Source organism: Gracilinanus agilis, chromosome 3 (assembly GCF_016433145.1).
Source record: "Gracilinanus agilis isolate LMUSP501 chromosome 3, AgileGrace, whole genome shotgun sequence".
Taxonomy (NCBI): Eukaryota; Metazoa; Chordata; class Mammalia; order Didelphimorphia; family Didelphidae; genus Gracilinanus; species Gracilinanus agilis.
In genome coordinates, this window is record NC_058132.1 from 65,577,329 (window position 1) to 65,593,155 (window position 15,827).

At 49.0% G+C, this 15,827-nt stretch overlaps 1 protein-coding gene across 1 annotated transcript; it reads left to right on the forward strand.

Annotated features, from left to right (window-relative positions):
* The first annotated feature begins 10,476 nt into the window (after positions 1-10,476).
* On the forward strand, positions 10,477-11,451 carry GPR3 (G protein-coupled receptor 3). Its single transcript, XM_044671384.1, has one exon. It carries the CDS (start codon positions 10,477-10,479, stop codon positions 11,449-11,451), a length of 975 nt encoding a protein of 324 aa, XP_044527319.1.
* Positions 11,452-15,827: the final 4,376 nt, after the last annotated feature.

Consider the following 15,827-nt stretch of genomic DNA (forward strand, 5'->3'; position numbering starts at 1 on the left):
GAAAGGAAGGAAGGAAGGAAGGAAGGAAGGAAGGAAGGAAGGAAGGAAGGAAGGAAGGAAGGAAGGAAGGAAGGAAGGAAGAAAGAAAGAAAGAAAAGAGAGAGAGAGAGAGAGAGAGAGAGAGAGAGAGGGAGGGAGGGAGGGAGGAAGGAAGGAAGGAAGGAAGGAAACAATCATTGAAATTTATATCAAGTCATCTGGAAAAATTTTAATAAGAAAGAAAATAAAAGAAGTCTATAACATAAATGAAAGCAACAATGCAAGACAGCCAGGTTTTGATTATTTATAATCACCAATATCATCACTGAATAAGAAGTAAAGGAACATGTCCCTTATCTTGGTGAAGGTGGGGGCCTATAGCTATGTTGTTAGGCCTCAATGCTATGTTAATTGGGTTTAAAAAACTGGTGTTCTATGTTATGATGAGGTTGGGGTTGAGGGTCCTTAGAACATGGTATATTGAGAAATGATTTTGTTATAAAAGCAATAGCCATCAAAACAATTTTTTTTTAGATTTTTTTTTAACCCTTAATTTTTGGTGTATTGTCTTATAGGTGGAAGAGTGGTAAGGGTGGGCAAGGGGGGGTCAAGTGACTTGCCCAGGGTCACACAGCTGGGAAGTGGCTGAGGCCGGGTTTGAACCTAGGACCTCCTGTCTCTAGACCTGACTCTCACTCCACTGAGCTACCCAGCTGCCCCAAAACAATTTTTTTAAAACAAGAATGACCCTGAGGTTGCAGATCTGTGTGACTAATATACCTCAACAGAAATCAGGAAGTTAGGAGGATGGATGGGCTTAGGGAGAAAGATGACTTATTTGGGACAAATGTACTGAGTTGAAGGTGCCTATTGAATATCCAGATGTAGATGTCTGGGAGGCAGATGTCATGGTAATTTGGGTGTGGAACTCAGGAGGGAAACCAGGACTGAATATATGTATTTGGGGGTCAAATGTAAAGAGATGAATTGAAGAAGTGAGCTAGAGGTGAATAAATGGAGACACTGGAGTAGGAATTCATCTGATAAAAGAAAAAAAGATATAGGATGATAGCTTGAGGGGATGGCAGGGTGAAGTGAACAGAATTTATAAGGGCAGAGGAGATCTAAGTATATTTGTAGGCAGTAAGGAAGGAACCAATAGATAAGAGATTGAAGATGCAATAGAGAATGATCTAATGAGCAAACTCTTATGAAAGGTTGGAGGGGATGAGATCAAAAGTATGAGCAGAGAGTTTGGATTTAGTCAGAAGGCAACCTTTCCTTCAGAGACTGAGGCAAAGGAAGAGAGAATGAAAATTCATCAGATCACTGAAATGCAGGTTGAGACAGAGGCAGAGACAGGGAGAGAGGAAGAAAGAGAGACACAAGAGAAACACAGACAGACACAAAAGGAAAGAGGGAATGAGGAATAAAGAGAAAGAAAGAATTGGGAAAGAGAAAGAAAAAGAGAAAAGAGACAGATCTGGACACAGAAGGAAAGAGGAAAAAACGGAGAGGAGAGAAAGAGAAAGAGCAAGGAGAAAGAGAGAGGAGAGAAAGAGAGACTGAGAGAAGAAAGAGATGAGTTTGGTTTTAGACATAGATTCATTGGATTCCTGGGCTTCAGTTTCCTTGTATCTTACTGAGGGAGCTGGACTAGATGATCTGAGGTCCTTTCTAGTTCCAGCTGGATGTTACCTTAGAAGTCATCTAGTTCAGTCCTCTCATCTTGCCTAAGGTAAAGTGATTTGCCTAAGATGACCCAACTAAGTAGTTAAGATGGGGATTTGAACCCACTTTTGACTCCAGATCAGGGTTTTTCACCATACTTCCTCTATCCTTTGAAGAGCTAGGAAGGCATTCAACTGCCCAGAGCATTCCCCAAGGACAAGGCTCCTCCATAAGACTTGGGGTCCTCTGAATGTGGGGATTACTTATTCTTTAGAGTTATTTCTTGCTTCCTCACTCTCCCTTGGAGCACATATGGAAATCCTGGAATTTGAACCTGAGGTAACCAGCAGTCAGGTTTGGGGGTCTCAGAGGTGGAAGGGACCTTAGAGACTATCTTGCCCAATCTGGTCATTTTATAGAGAAGGAACTGAGGCCCAAGGAGGAATAGTGACCCATTCAAGGCCATGCAGGCTAATGAGGCATAATTAGGATCAAGGAAAGGATTTCAAGCTAGCTTTGGTGATCAGAGCTGATTTGATTTAGGGTCAGGGTTGGGAGACGAGTCAATTTTTGAGATAATACTGGGCCAAAGGTTAGGGTTGGAGGATTAGATTAGGATCAAGACTGGGGATCTGGGTCAGAGTTTGGGTTTGAGCCAGGGCCAAGGTATAGTATTAGACCATGAGTTAAGGTTTGTGTCCAGATTTAGCAGAATCAAGAACTGCAGATTTAGTTCATCCTTAGCTGCCCCATGGCCTGAGGTATCATCTCTACTATGGACAGCAGCCATTGAGCTGCCAGGCTAGAGAGGAGTCGATCCTCCTGGCTTGGACATAGAGTTCCTAAAAGCTCTCTTTATGCCAGAGAAATGGGATCAGGGGCATATTCTCCTTCTCCCCCATCCACTAGGCTCTTAGAGCCCATGAGAGAGTGCAGAATAGAAGGAGAATGGAGACAGAATACTTCCAAGGCTTCCCAATATCCTTCCCTTGAAGGTGGCTCCATTCTAGCAGCAAAGATGGAGGCCCTCCAGGCTTCCTTCCTAAGTCTGGGGAGAAGGGTGACAGTGACTTAGATGTGAAGGGGAAGTCGGAGTAAGGCACAGGAAATGGAACATTCAGATACAGTGTTCTGTAATGAGCAGCACCCCCTTTTAGGAGGTCCATGAAATCAAAGTTATTTTCATAATAATACTACGATATTTTAATTTCTAATATAGTTAACATCTATAGGTATAATCCACATAAACAAAAACTCGTGGGGGAAGTCCTTAACACTTTCTAAAAATATAAAGGGGGACTTAAGACCAAGAAGTTTGAGAATCACTGGCCTAAATTACTGCCTTCTCAATTCTCCTCCACTACCATCACTGCCACCATTAGAATGGAAACTCCTGGAGGAAGACTGTTGCTTGCGTTTCGACACAGTGCCTGGTATATGGTAGATTATTGTTGTTCAGTCACATCTGACTCTTCATGACCCTATTTGGGGTTTTCTTAGCCAAGATACTGGAGTGGTTAGCTATTTCCTTCTGTCATTTTATAGATACGGAAATGGAGGCAAACTGGAATAAGTGACTAGCCCAGGGTCACATAGCTAGCAAGTGTCTGAGGCCAGATTTGAACTCAAGCCTTCCTGACTCCAGGCCAGCCACTCTATTCACTGAGCCACCTAGCTGCACTTAAGCCATATAGTACATGCTTAATATTTGTCATTCATTCATCATTCAACTATCTAACTGTAATTTAACAGCTTTTGCTTCTTGGTTTCATCATTTAAGCTAAAGGATGATTTAGAATATTGCTCCAAAAAGTATGAAATCTGCAATCTGCACACACAAGTGTAGTGTCCTCACCCATGTCTGAAGCCTCTTCTCTCAATGGCTCATCCTTCCCCATACACGAGATCTAAGGACTGGCCACATCGTTTATTGAATATAGCAAAAATACATGGAATCATTTGCCTCCAACCATCTCCTAAACCTCCTCCTGCTTATCCTCCCAGATCTTATGGGTTGGGGGATGAGGGGGATATTCACAACACCCATCCCTGTCCCAACTTAAGAAAAAGAAGAGGTAACATGTTGAGAACTTTATCTTGAGATCAAAGACTATGAGCAAGGGAAAGCAGAGGAAACATGGTGAGAAACAGCCATCTTTTCCTTCGTCTCATCAGTCAGTGGAATTTTCAATAGCCACCAGTCCCAGTTGGTTCTGGTTCTATCTTTGTGCTCCAGGTTCTATCCTACCCACCCCCTCAACTATGTAAGTCAAGATGAGACTGGGGTGACCAGCTTTTTGGGGAAGGGAGCTGGTTTGCCCGGGACAAAGGGAGCCGTTGCTGGTTTTCTCCTTCCAATGTAAGAATAGATAGATGTTTGGGTGACATGGGTTCGAGGTCTCAGCTCTTCCCCTTGAGGTCTTGTTCACTACCAGAGAGAATCTTGGGCCTCGGCAGCTTAGGGTCATCTCAGCCCCAAAGTCCCATCTGGTGGCAGCCGCTATCTATTCCCCATTTCCCATGGGGCAATCAGGAAAGTAAGGGCAGGTACTAACACAAAGCTGTCCTGTTTTGTGATCTGTCTCTTGTGAGGGTCTCCTCTGGGAGTTCCACTTCCTGCCCTCTCAGATCTGCACAGGATCAGAGACATTTTCCTCTTGGTGGCAGTCTCACAAAATCTCTTTTCCCTGGCTCCTTCTGTGGGAGAGCTTCTGAGGGCCCTTGGGTCCCCACAAAGATGAGGATTGGCTACCGTATGAACCCCTACTCACAGGGTAGTTGTGAGGGAAAGCCTTGGTGAATCTTAATGCACTAGAAAATGTGAATTACTAGGGCTAGCAAGAGGCCAGCAGACAAAGCGAGGCATAGACGAGAATATGTGTAAATATACACAGACTTCAACATGTATGAGTACACAGATGAGTCACCCCTCTTGAATTCCCCCCATGTACATGCCATCATATCAGGGCATAGTCGAGGAGCGCCAGATTTGGAGTCGAGAAGACTGGGTTCAAATCCTCCCTCAGATGCTTTAGCCATTTCCAGAAGGGCTGTCCTCGCATCCCCTTCCCACCAGAGCATGGACTGAATTTTCAATCCTTATCTTGTTGGAAAACAGGCATTCCTACCCCTTCTGAGCCATTACCAGACCTCCATGAAGTGGCTACTTGTTTCTCCCCTGGTATTTGCAGTATTTTTTTTTAACATTTACCTTCCATTTTAGAATTAATACTGAGTATTGGTTCCAAGGCAAGAGCAGTAAGGCTAGGCAATTGTGGTGAAGTGACTTGCCCAGGGTCCCACAGCTAGAAAGTATCGCAAGTCAAATTTGAACCCAGGACCTCGTATTTCTAGGTCTGGCTTTCAATTTGGTGAGCCACCTAGATGCTCCTGTGTTCTGTCTTCCCCCCATTCTAATGGAAGCTTCTTGAGGGCAGCGACTATCTTGCTTGCTTGTATTTATATGTGTAGGGCTTAGACAAAATGTTTTGCACATAGGAAGTGTTTAATATTAATCATTCAAACATTTAACTGTCATTTTCCTCTCTCTGAGTCTCAGTTTTCTCATCTGTCCAATGGGCATAATAATTGAACCTACATCATAGGGATAATGTGAGGACTACAAACATAGAGGTTTCGCAAACTTAAAGGAGGGGCAGTGAGGTGGGGAGAGCACCAGGCATGGAGACAGGAAGCTACATACAAATCCAGCCTGATACTAGCCGTGAGACCCCTGTTCAGTTTCCTTATCTGTAAGAGGAGCTGGAGAAGCATATGGCAAACTACTCTAGCATCTTTGCTGAGAAAACCTCAAAAGGCATCACAGAGAGCCAGACATGACTGAACAAGAACAATAAAACCTGCTATGGCGCTCATTGTAGTCCTCATCATTTCTGCCCCATTCCTGCCCACCTTGGCCCCCTGAGATACCACTTCTTTGGGCACAGAATGAATGCACACCCCCATCTTCCCTTCTAGGCTCCCCAGCCCCCCCAAACACATGGATCAGGGCGATCAGCCTGATGGCTCGGGGCAAAGGGGGCCGCTGTCTCTGCTGCTAAGTTGTCTCCTTCTGGGTCCCCCTCCCTGGGCAACAGGAAGGGAGAAGGTTTGGCCATTTCTGGAACAGCTGGAGGAAGCTATATGTATGGGGGAGGTGGAAGAAGTGGAGGGTGATTGAGGGGGAAGGCCCTGGAATGTGTCTCCTAAATGCTAGGAGGGCCAGGGAGGATTCTTTCAGGTCCCCTCCAGCCAGTGCAGAGGCCAGCTCTAGCCCAGAGAGTCTCCTGCTCTTCTCACTCCCTCCCCCTGACAGATAGCCACCCTTTCCCCATTTGTAGCTCCTTCGGGGAAGTGGCCTTTTCCTCCCTCTCCCCAACAACGCTGGCTTTCCAAGACCATGAATAATTGAGTCCCTGAAATCCTGCCCAGACCAGGGGCCAAAGGGGAGGAAGGGAGGAAGGGAAGAAGGGCCAGAGCTCTTCCAGGACTAGTGGATATGAAGATGCCAAGAGGGTGACGTCACCAGCACCCACTCTGCCAGGGCATCTAAGAGCTCCATGCCTCCCCCACCCCCTAGGCAGCAGCATCATTTCCTGATGCCCAGTGCTATCCTAGAGGTTTGTAAGGGGGTCCCTGCCACTGCCATTCTGGGGTTTAGCTCGACACTACTGGACCCATGGGCAGAAAGACCCAAGTGACACTATGTGTCTGGCCCTGTGCTGGGCACTGGAGGTTCAAATCAAAACCTCTCCTGCGCTCCAAGAACTACATCCCAAGTTGGTGTTTAAAACCAGCCCAGAGATAAGTAAACATAAGGTAAACTCAATCCTGAGAGCGAGGTCAAAACGCCCTCGTTTTCTAGAAAAGGAAACCGAGGCTCGAAGAGTTTAGAGTGACACAGCTAATAAGAGATTGGAGTCCCTGTCATCCTAACTGCCTATCCTCAGTGACCTCCTGCCTCACAAAGACATGGCGGAATCAGGAAGCCTGCTGGAGAAGTGGGCACCAGAGCTGTGGCTTTGAAGGAAGCTGGGTATTAGGAGAGGGTGAGGTGCGGAGGGTATCGGGGTGCAGGCTTGAGAGGCAGCCTGAGTACCTTTCATCACCATTGCCATCACCCTGGATCACCTTTATTGATCATGTCGCCACCCTGTTGTGACTGGCACCATGGGCCATCAGCCCTCATTGGCATAGTGTCCTCCACCTTGGGAACTGATCAGAGACAGAAAAGCAGAGCAGCAAAACCCACAGGATTATAGAATTGTGAGCTGAAAAAGATAGGTCTGACCACATCACTCCCCACCATGATGGTGAGGAAGTCATTTAATATTGGGCCTGGAATCAGGAAGACCTGAATTCAAATATGGCCTCAGATCCTTACTAGTTGTGTGACCCTGGGGCAACTCAGTCACTTTGCCTCAGTTTGCTTCAATTACCTCAAATGTAAAATGGGGATAATACCAGCACCTACTTCTCAGGGAAGTTTCAAGGATCAAATGAGATACTTGTAAAGGACTTAGTACAGTGACTGGCGCAGAGTAAGCTTTACATAAATGCTTATTCTTTTCCTTTCCCCAATTAGAAAGGGTTGGACTGGGTAACCCACAAAGTCCCTTCTGGCTCAAAATCTATAATTCTTGTTCTACAGATAAGGAAACTGAGTCCCATAGAGGTTTAGCAACATAATCAAGACTTAAACCTAGGGCTTCTGGGGGAAAAAATTCAAAGCTCTTTCAACATGCCACCTTTGTCTCTTGACAATCCCTAGATCTGTTCCAAGACTTGAGTTCTAACTCTGGCTTTACCACTTAGTAGCTCAGTGATCTTGGGTAAGTCACTTATCTCCTCTGAGATTTCTTTAATGTAAAATGGGGGAAATAATAATTCTTCTACTTCTCAGGGATGTTCTTTGAAATAAGATAATGTATGTAAAATGCATTATGAACCTTAAAGCTTTAATGTCAATGCCAATTATTATTTCTTTTTTCTCATCTGTAAGATGAGGGGATTGGACAAGATGCCCTGTGAGATTCATTCTTGTGGCAATTACAGTCAATAACTATCAACATTTATAAGCCCCAATCAGTTCTCCCAGCCCAGAACAGGGACAGGGTACTACTGTCTCTCTATGAATCGTCCTGGAAGTTCACTTGCATTTTTTTTTTATCTTGTCCTTCCCTTTACTCCAAGACTACACCTTACCATGTCATAAAATCTTGGTCTGTGAATTGGGAGACCTGGATTTTAGTCCTGGCTGTCTGCTAACTTGTTTTGTGACCTAGGACAAGTCATTCTTCCTTCCAAGTCATGGTCATTCTTTTGTAAAAGGAGAGGTTGGAACAGACGACATTCCGTGTTCCAGGATTCCTTCTATTTCTGACCTTCCATGTTCTAAACATTTTATATTCTAAAGTCCCTTCCAGCTCTGACATTTTCTGTTCTAAGATTCTCCCCAGGCCTGACATTTTGTGCTCTAAGGGTCCTCCCAGCTCTGACATTCTCTGTTCTGAGGTCTCTCCCAGCTCTGGCATTCTCTGTTCTAAGGTTACTTCTATTTCTGAGATTCTCCTTTGGCATTTTGTATTCTAAGGTCCCTCCCATCTTTGACATTGTACTCTAAGGTCCCTCCCAGCTCTGACATTATCTGTTCTAAGGTCTCTCCCAGCTCTGACATTCTCTGTTCTAAGGTCTCTCCCAGCTCTGACATTCTCTGTTCTAAGGTCTCTCCCAGCTCTGACATTCTCTGTTCTAAGGTGTCTTCTAGCTCTGACTTTCTTCTAAGGTCTCTCCCAGCTTTAACTTTCTCAGTTCTAAGATCCCTCCCAGCTCTGACAGTCTCTTTTCTTTGGTTCCTCCCAGCTCTGACATTCTCTATTCTAAGATCTCTCCCAGCTCTGACATTCTGTGTTCTAATGGTCCTCCCAGTTCTGACATTCTCTGTTCTAAGGTTACTTCTATTTCTGAGATTCTCCTTTGGCATTTTGTATTCTAAGGTCCCTCCCAGCTCTGGCAGTCTCTCTTCTTTGGTCCCTCCCAGGTTTGACATTCTATGTTCTAAGGTCCCTCTCAGCTCTGACCTTCTCTGTTCTGAGGTCTCGCCCAGCTTTAACTTTCTCTGTTCTAAGATCCCTCCCAGCTCTGACATTCTGTGTTCTAAGGTCCCTCCCATCTTTGACATTGTACTCTAAGGTCCCTCCCAGCTCTGAGAGTCTGTGTTCTTTGGTCCCTCCCAGGTTTGACATTCTATGCTCTAAGGTCACCTCCAGCTCTGTCATTCTGTGCTCTCACAGTCTATGTTCTAGGTCTCTTCCAGCACAGCCATTCCCTGTTCCATGACTCTCGCCCCCTCTCCCCATCCTCGCTGCCTATCACAATTCTTATCCCCGTCACCCCAGGTCCCAGGGCCCGCATCAGCGTCACCCAGCAGCGTCACCTGGTCCCTGCCACCATCTCTGTCACCCGCCTCGCGCCCCCCTCCCTCTCCCTACTTCACCTGCATCATCCCCATACCCGTCACGGTCCCCGCCTACGCGGCCCCCCGCCCCCTTAGCCCCGCCCGGTGGGGCCCGGCCCGCAGAGGGCGCTGCCTCAAGGACGGAGAGGGAGGAGGCGGGGCCGGGCGCTTTTTATGAATGGGGAGCCGCCAGCGCGAGGCCTCATTATCATGCCGCGCGGCGCGCGCTGCGCTCCTTCCCGCGAAGCCCATTGGCCAAGGCGGGCCACTGACGTCAGAGAGCAGGCGGCTCAGGGCGGGGCCGGCGCGGGTGAGTCACGCCGCTCCTGGCGGTCTGCAGGCCGGGGCTTCAGTGACCCAGGCTTAGACCACGGCGATCCTGCAGCGGCCGGAACCCCCAGCCCCTGCTGCTGCTGCAGTGGACGCCCCTGGCCGAGCACCGCAGCCTCGGCCCAGCCCCTACTCCAGCCGCAGCCTCAGGACCCCAGGACTGGTGAGTGACGGCCCCGCCGTGGGACCTGGGCGCTCAGGGTACCAGCGCGCTGCAGGGGCCGGGGACGCCCAGGTCCGGGAGAGCCAGAGGCTTGGGTATCCTGGCATCAAGGGGAGAGGTTGGAGAGGGGTCCTCTGCATGACCCGGCTTGACCTGCGCGGGTGGCTTAGGGGAAGGACGAAGTGTCTGACCAGGGAAGATGCGGCCGTCCCATTGAGCATCCTAAGTGTTGGGCGAGAGGCTCGGTCGCAGGGTGGGTGACCGAGGATAGGAATCCAGGTGGGGCCGGGGTGTGTGTGAGGTGGTGCGTGGTTCAGGGACACAGAGGTCGGGAGTGAGGAGTTGAGGAACGAGAGTGCCTGGTCCAGAAACCCAGGTGTCTTAGTGGGAAGGAGAACAGATCTGGTCTTACAGCATGCTCAGCCTCAGGGGGTGAAGGGAGCTCTGAAGGGAGGGGACACCCCACCTCTAACTTCTCAGACGACCCTAAGCATCTGTGGCCAGTCTCAACCCAGCCTTTTCTGAGGGTCTGAGGGTCAGGGAGGTTCTCCCCCCATTCTTTCCTTGAATAGACTCATGGAGGGAGGGCAGACTCTAATTTGTAATGAATTCAACTGAGGAGAGAGCAGCTTGTAGGGAAGCCCTGCAAGGGGGCCTTCAGGCACCCTGAAGGGAAGTAAGAAGAAGGGATGACCTCATGAGCATCAGGGCCTCGGTATCCCTAAGAATCAGGGAAGAATTTGGACACCCTTACTTCCCTTTCCCTCCCCCTCTCCTATAGGGTATCCCAAGTGTCAGAAGAGAGCCTTAGCCCAACCCTTTGAACCCTGAAACTCACAGGCATCTCACTCAACTTCTTGTTCCAGCAGGTACCACAATGCAGGGGGTAGGAGGCCCCCTGCCCTGGCTAGCACCAGGGAATGGGAGCGGTGCAGAGTCCCCCCGAGACACCAGCCCGGCCTCCTCACTACCCCTCCCCACTGCTTGGGATGTGGTGCTGTGCATCTCTGGGACCCTGGTGTTCTGTGAGAATGCGGTGGTCGTGGCCATAATCGTGGGGACACCGGCCTTCCGGGCCCCCATGTTCCTGCTTATTGGTAGCCTGGCCTCTGCAGACCTGCTAGCTGGCCTGGGCCTCATTCTGCACTTTGCCTCCAGATATTGCATTGGTTCCTCCATCCTGAGCCTGGTCCTGGTGGGAGTCCTGGTCACCGCCTTCACTGCCAGCATCTACAGCCTGTTGGCCATCACCGTGGATCGCTACCTGTCCCTCTACAATGCACTCACTTACTACTCTGAGACCACGGTGACGAGGACATATGCCATGCTGGTGCTGGTGTGGGGGGGCGCCCTGGGACTGGGCCTCCTTCCTGTACTGGCCTGGAACTGTTTGGACGAGCCAGCCTCCTGTGGGGTCGTGAGTCCGCTGACTAAGAACCACCTTGTGGTCCTGGCCGTGGTCTTCTTCATGGTGTTTGGTGTGATGTTACAGCTGTATGCCCAGATCTGCCGGATCGTCTGCCGCCATGCCCAGCAGATTGCTCTCCAGCGGCACCTGCTGCCCGCCTCCCACTACGTGGCTACCCGCAAAGGCATTGCCACCCTGGCTGTGGTCCTGGGGGCCTTTGCTGCCTGCTGGCTTCCATTTGCTGTCTACTGCCTGTTGGGTGACTCCCACTCACCCCTGCTCTACACCTATCTCACCTTGCTCCCAGCCACCTCCAACTCCCTCATCAACCCTGTCATCTATGCCTTCCGAAATCACGACATCCAGAAAGTCTTGTGGGCTGTCTGCTGCTGCTGCTCCTCCTCCAAGTCCCCCTTCCGCTCCCGCTCCCCTAGTGACGTCTAGTTTGGGTACCTTCCTCCTTCCCTCCTCTCCCCAGTTTTCTGCTCCCCTTTCTGTTCTGTACCTTCAGAATGGTGTGTCTTTAACACTTCTCTTCCAGCCTCAGTTTCTCCACCACCCCTTCCCCTCCAACCCTAGGCACAGAATTTCCAATGCTTTGCCTGGTGGGGAAGGGTTCCTTCTATTCTGGTCCCATACCTCCCGAGACCTTCTGGCTTCAGCCAGTGGAGCTTTGGAAGTGCTGTGTCTGGAAAGGTCTAGCATTCTCCCCACGTTCTTTCCTGTTTCTTGGCTAGAAAGCCAGTAAGTTTTTTGTGTGATGGGCCTGGAGAGACCCTATGTCACTGGACCATTAAGAGAGAGAGAGAGAGAGAGAGAGAGAGAGAGAGAGAGAGAGAGAGAGAGAGAGAGACTTATGTATATACACATACAAAAACCTCATCAATTTATTTATTTATTTATTTATTTATGTGGTTGTGCTTTTATTTATTTGTTTGTTTGTCTATTTGAGTTAGTGGGTCTATTTATTGGGGGGAGGGGAGGGAGGGAAGGGACCTTGACCTTGCAAACCAATCCTTGTTACCCACATATCTTTGTTTTTTGTGGGGAGGGAGGAGGGAGAGAGAAAACATTTATTTTGTTAATTTTGATGTTTTTAAAACAAAGAGATCTGAGACACCAGAGCCCCTGGCCTCTATCCTTTATTACCCCCACCCCAGCCCGACCTCTCACCCTCCACCCCTGGGGGTCTTCCAAGATGGGGAGGGGAACACACCAGCTTCTAGGGGGGGGTATTTTTTTAAGCCATCTTCCTGAGGAATGGAGAATTCTGGACAAGTTCTCCGGCTCCAGCCTTCTCTGGGGCCATGCTGTCCTCTGGTGGCTTCCAGTGGGCACTGCAGCCTGCAGTGCCATGGTTTGACGTGGGCGTCATCTTCCCTCTCCCTCTTCTCCGCCCCCTCCCCCCAGATTTCATCCCCCATGTCCACACTGGGAAACTGGACAGCGACCCTCTAGAGGGTCACAGCCTTGGCCTTGGTGAGGGTGGGTCACTCTTCCCCTGGCCTGGGCGGGGGGAGGTATGGGATCCCCACTCCTTGGCCCTCCACCAAACCTTGGGTAGGGTCCCCCCTTCCTAGTGCCTCCCACCCAACTCCACCCGCCTCTCCCATACCTTTCTCTGACCCAGATTTGAAATAAAAAAACAAGTTTGTGATAAGAAATGCCTGAGCTCATGCCTGTCCCCCTTGGTGGTGGGAAGAGCTGGAGGGAGCCCTGGAGAGGAATGGCGAAAGTGGGGGGCATTCAGTAGGAAAGATAAGATCCAGAGGCTCAGGGGGTTGGGTTCAGAGCAGGACAGAGCCCGCTGAAAGGCCCAATATGTGGCCAGCTGCACTGGGGAATGGACGATACCTAATCCTTGCTATTATTTGCAGCTGAGTTCCATCGCCCATCTCGCCCATCTTGGCTGTTCCCTAAGCAATGCCCACAGCCTCTTCTCTGGACCTTCCAGGAGCCCAGCATCTCTACAAGGAAGGAAGGAGAGGCCACAGGCCGCATCCCCTCCATGTCATCTGGCTAATGTGCCAGGGCAGAACCCGGTGCCAATGGGAGCTCGAGTCTAGAAAGCTCTGCTTTGAGAGGAGTGGGTCCATAAGGAACAGTCATCCTGCGCCTCCAAATGACCAAGATGGCTAATTAGGGTTAGGTCTCAGCCCGGGGCCAGCTCTGTCTGGGATCAGTGTGTGGGGCTGGGGTCAGCATCACAGCTCAGCCCTAGTTCAGTTTTAGAAGCTGATAACTGGGCAGGCTTTGGGCTCAGATTGGAACCCGGGATTGGGGCAGAGAACGTCAGAGCAGTGTGGCTCCATGTTTCATATTCGATCTGGACTCATGGGAGGCTTACTAAGCATGGGCAAGTCAACATCACCTCCTAAGCCTCAGTTGTTGGTTTTTTTAAGTCTGTAAAAAGGGGAAGAAAAACACACGTAGCACTTTCTAGTAATAAATGAGTGAATTAAAACTTAAAGCTTTAAGAGCTTAAAACTACTCAGATTTTTGGGATGCCCTGTAGATGTAAAGTGCTTTGGAGCCTTTAAAAGCACTGTGTAAATAGTATTTTAATTATTAATGCTTTTAATAATAATAGCTAGTATTTATATAGCATTTAATGTTTGCAAAAATGCTTTATAAACACGTTATTTTATCCTCTCAAAGGAGATATGATAATAATATGTCCATTTTACAGATGAGAAAATTGAGGCAGACAGAAACTAAGTGACTTGTCTTATAGCTAGTGTCTGAAGCAGAAATGGAACTCAAGTCTTCCTTGACTGTAAGCTCATTGCTCTATCTACTGTACCATTCAGCTACTATTTCTAGAGCCAAGGCTCTTATCACAGATGAAGCCAGTGTTAGGGTGTCAGTCCATGGTTAGGGTTTGGCTTCATTTTACAGTCATGGTTGGAGTTGACCCAAGGCCAGGATCAAGGTAGGATGGAGGTTGTAGAAGCTCAGCCTTTGGCTAGAGCTGGAAGGAACCTCAGAGGTCTAGTCCCATTGTCTCAATTTACAGATGAGGAAAGGGGAGCTTCAGGAAGGTAAGTGACTTATTTAAGGTCACACTGCTAGGATGTGGCAGAACTCAGAATTTGAACCCAAGTCTTCAGACTCCATATCCTGGCTGGGGTTAAGATAGCTTCATTCTTGGATTCCATGACGGAGACTTGAGCTGTGGGTGACTTAGGGGGCTCAGCCTGGGGCTCAGAGGATCTGAGGATATCAGGCTGGAGTTAAGAGTTTCATCCAGGCCAATTTTTATTGGGGGGAAAGAGGGGTCAGGCTTCTGTGGTTGGGGACTGTGCCCAGTCTTAGGGTGTCAGCCTCCTGAGGCCACTGGAGTTAGTGCATGAGGAAGGAAGGCAGGCAGGAATGGCAGATTTATTAAGTGGCTGCTATGAGAGGCAGCTGCTTAGCACAGTGGATGGAGAGCCAGGCTTGGAGTCAGGAGGTCTTGGCTTCAAATCTGGCTTCAGTCACTTCCTAGCTGTGTGACCCTGGGCAAGTCACTTAACCCCCATCACCCAGCTCTTACAGCTCTTCTGGCTTGGAGCCAATACTTAGTATATCATTGATTCTAAGACAAAAGGTAAGGACTAAAAAATAAAAAAAGTACTTACTGTGTACCAGGCACTGTGGCAAGCGCTTTCTTTATAAAGATTTCATTTGGTCCTTATAACAACTCTGGGAGGTGGATGCTATTTTCATTCCTGTTTTACATGGAGAAAACTGAGGCAGAGAGAGGTTAAGTGACTTACCCAGGATCACACAGCTAGGATGTCTGAGACTGCATCTGAGACTGCGGGTCTCCCTGATGCCAGGCTCAGCATCCACTGAGCCACCTCGTTGCCTTGTCTGTAGCGTAGGTGAGCCTGAAGCTAGAATTAGGGGTCAGGGTGTGGCTGGGTATGAGGGAGCAATCTGAGGTAGCCTTCAGGCTCAGGCTGTTCTGCAAGGAGAGGCGACAGGCAGTTCTTTTGTTTCTTAAACCCTTATTTTCTGTCTTAAAATCAATATAGTGTATCAGTTCCAAGAAGAGCTGTAAGGCCCAGGCAATGGAGGCTAAGTGACTTGTCCAGGGCCATATTTGAACCCAGGACCTCCCATCTCCAGGCCTGACTCTCTAGCCACTGGGTCATCGGTGCCCCTTCTATGGGTAGTTTTAGTAAAAGGTCAACCTCTGGCCCAGGGCGAGAGTCCTCTGGTGGCCTGTAGTTTAGAGCTGGTCTCTCTGATTAGGTGGCCAGCTCAGAGACAATTTTAAGGAGCTGGAATTGCCAGAGTTCTCCTCCTCTGACACTGGTGCAGGCCCTCGTCAGCTCCCAGGCCTTGGTTATTGCAGTAGCTATTGATGGGTCTGCCTGCTGCAAGTCTTTCCCGCCCCAGTCCATCCTCCATTCAGCCACCAAGTGATTTTCCCAAGTCACAGGTCCAATCGGGTCACTCTCTCCCTCCCTCTCTCTCCCCCTCTCTTTCCTCTGTCTCTGTCTCTCCCTCCCTTCCTCTCCTTCTCTTTCTCTCTGTCTCTATCTGTGTGTGTGTATGTCTCTCTCCCTCCTTCCCTATGTCTCTGTTTCTGTCTCTCTCCCTCCATTCCTCTCCTTCCCTCTCTCTCTCCCTCTCTTTCTCTCTGTCTTTGTCTCTCTCCATGCGTATCTCTCTCTCCTCTCTCTCTCTCCCTACCTCTCTCTCACTTCCTCCATCCCTCTCTGTCTCTATCTCTGTCTCTGTCTCTCTCACACACACACACAATCTTTGTTTCTCTCTGTTTCTGTCTCTCTCTCCCTTCTCTCTCTTTCTCTCTCTCTCTCTCTCTCTCT

What these genes read in the sequence shown, in the direction of transcription:
- GPR3 (XM_044671384.1), top strand. Translation starts at nt 10,477, where the DNA reads ATGCAGGGGGTAGGAGGCCCCCTGCCCTGGCTAGCACCAGGGAATGGG.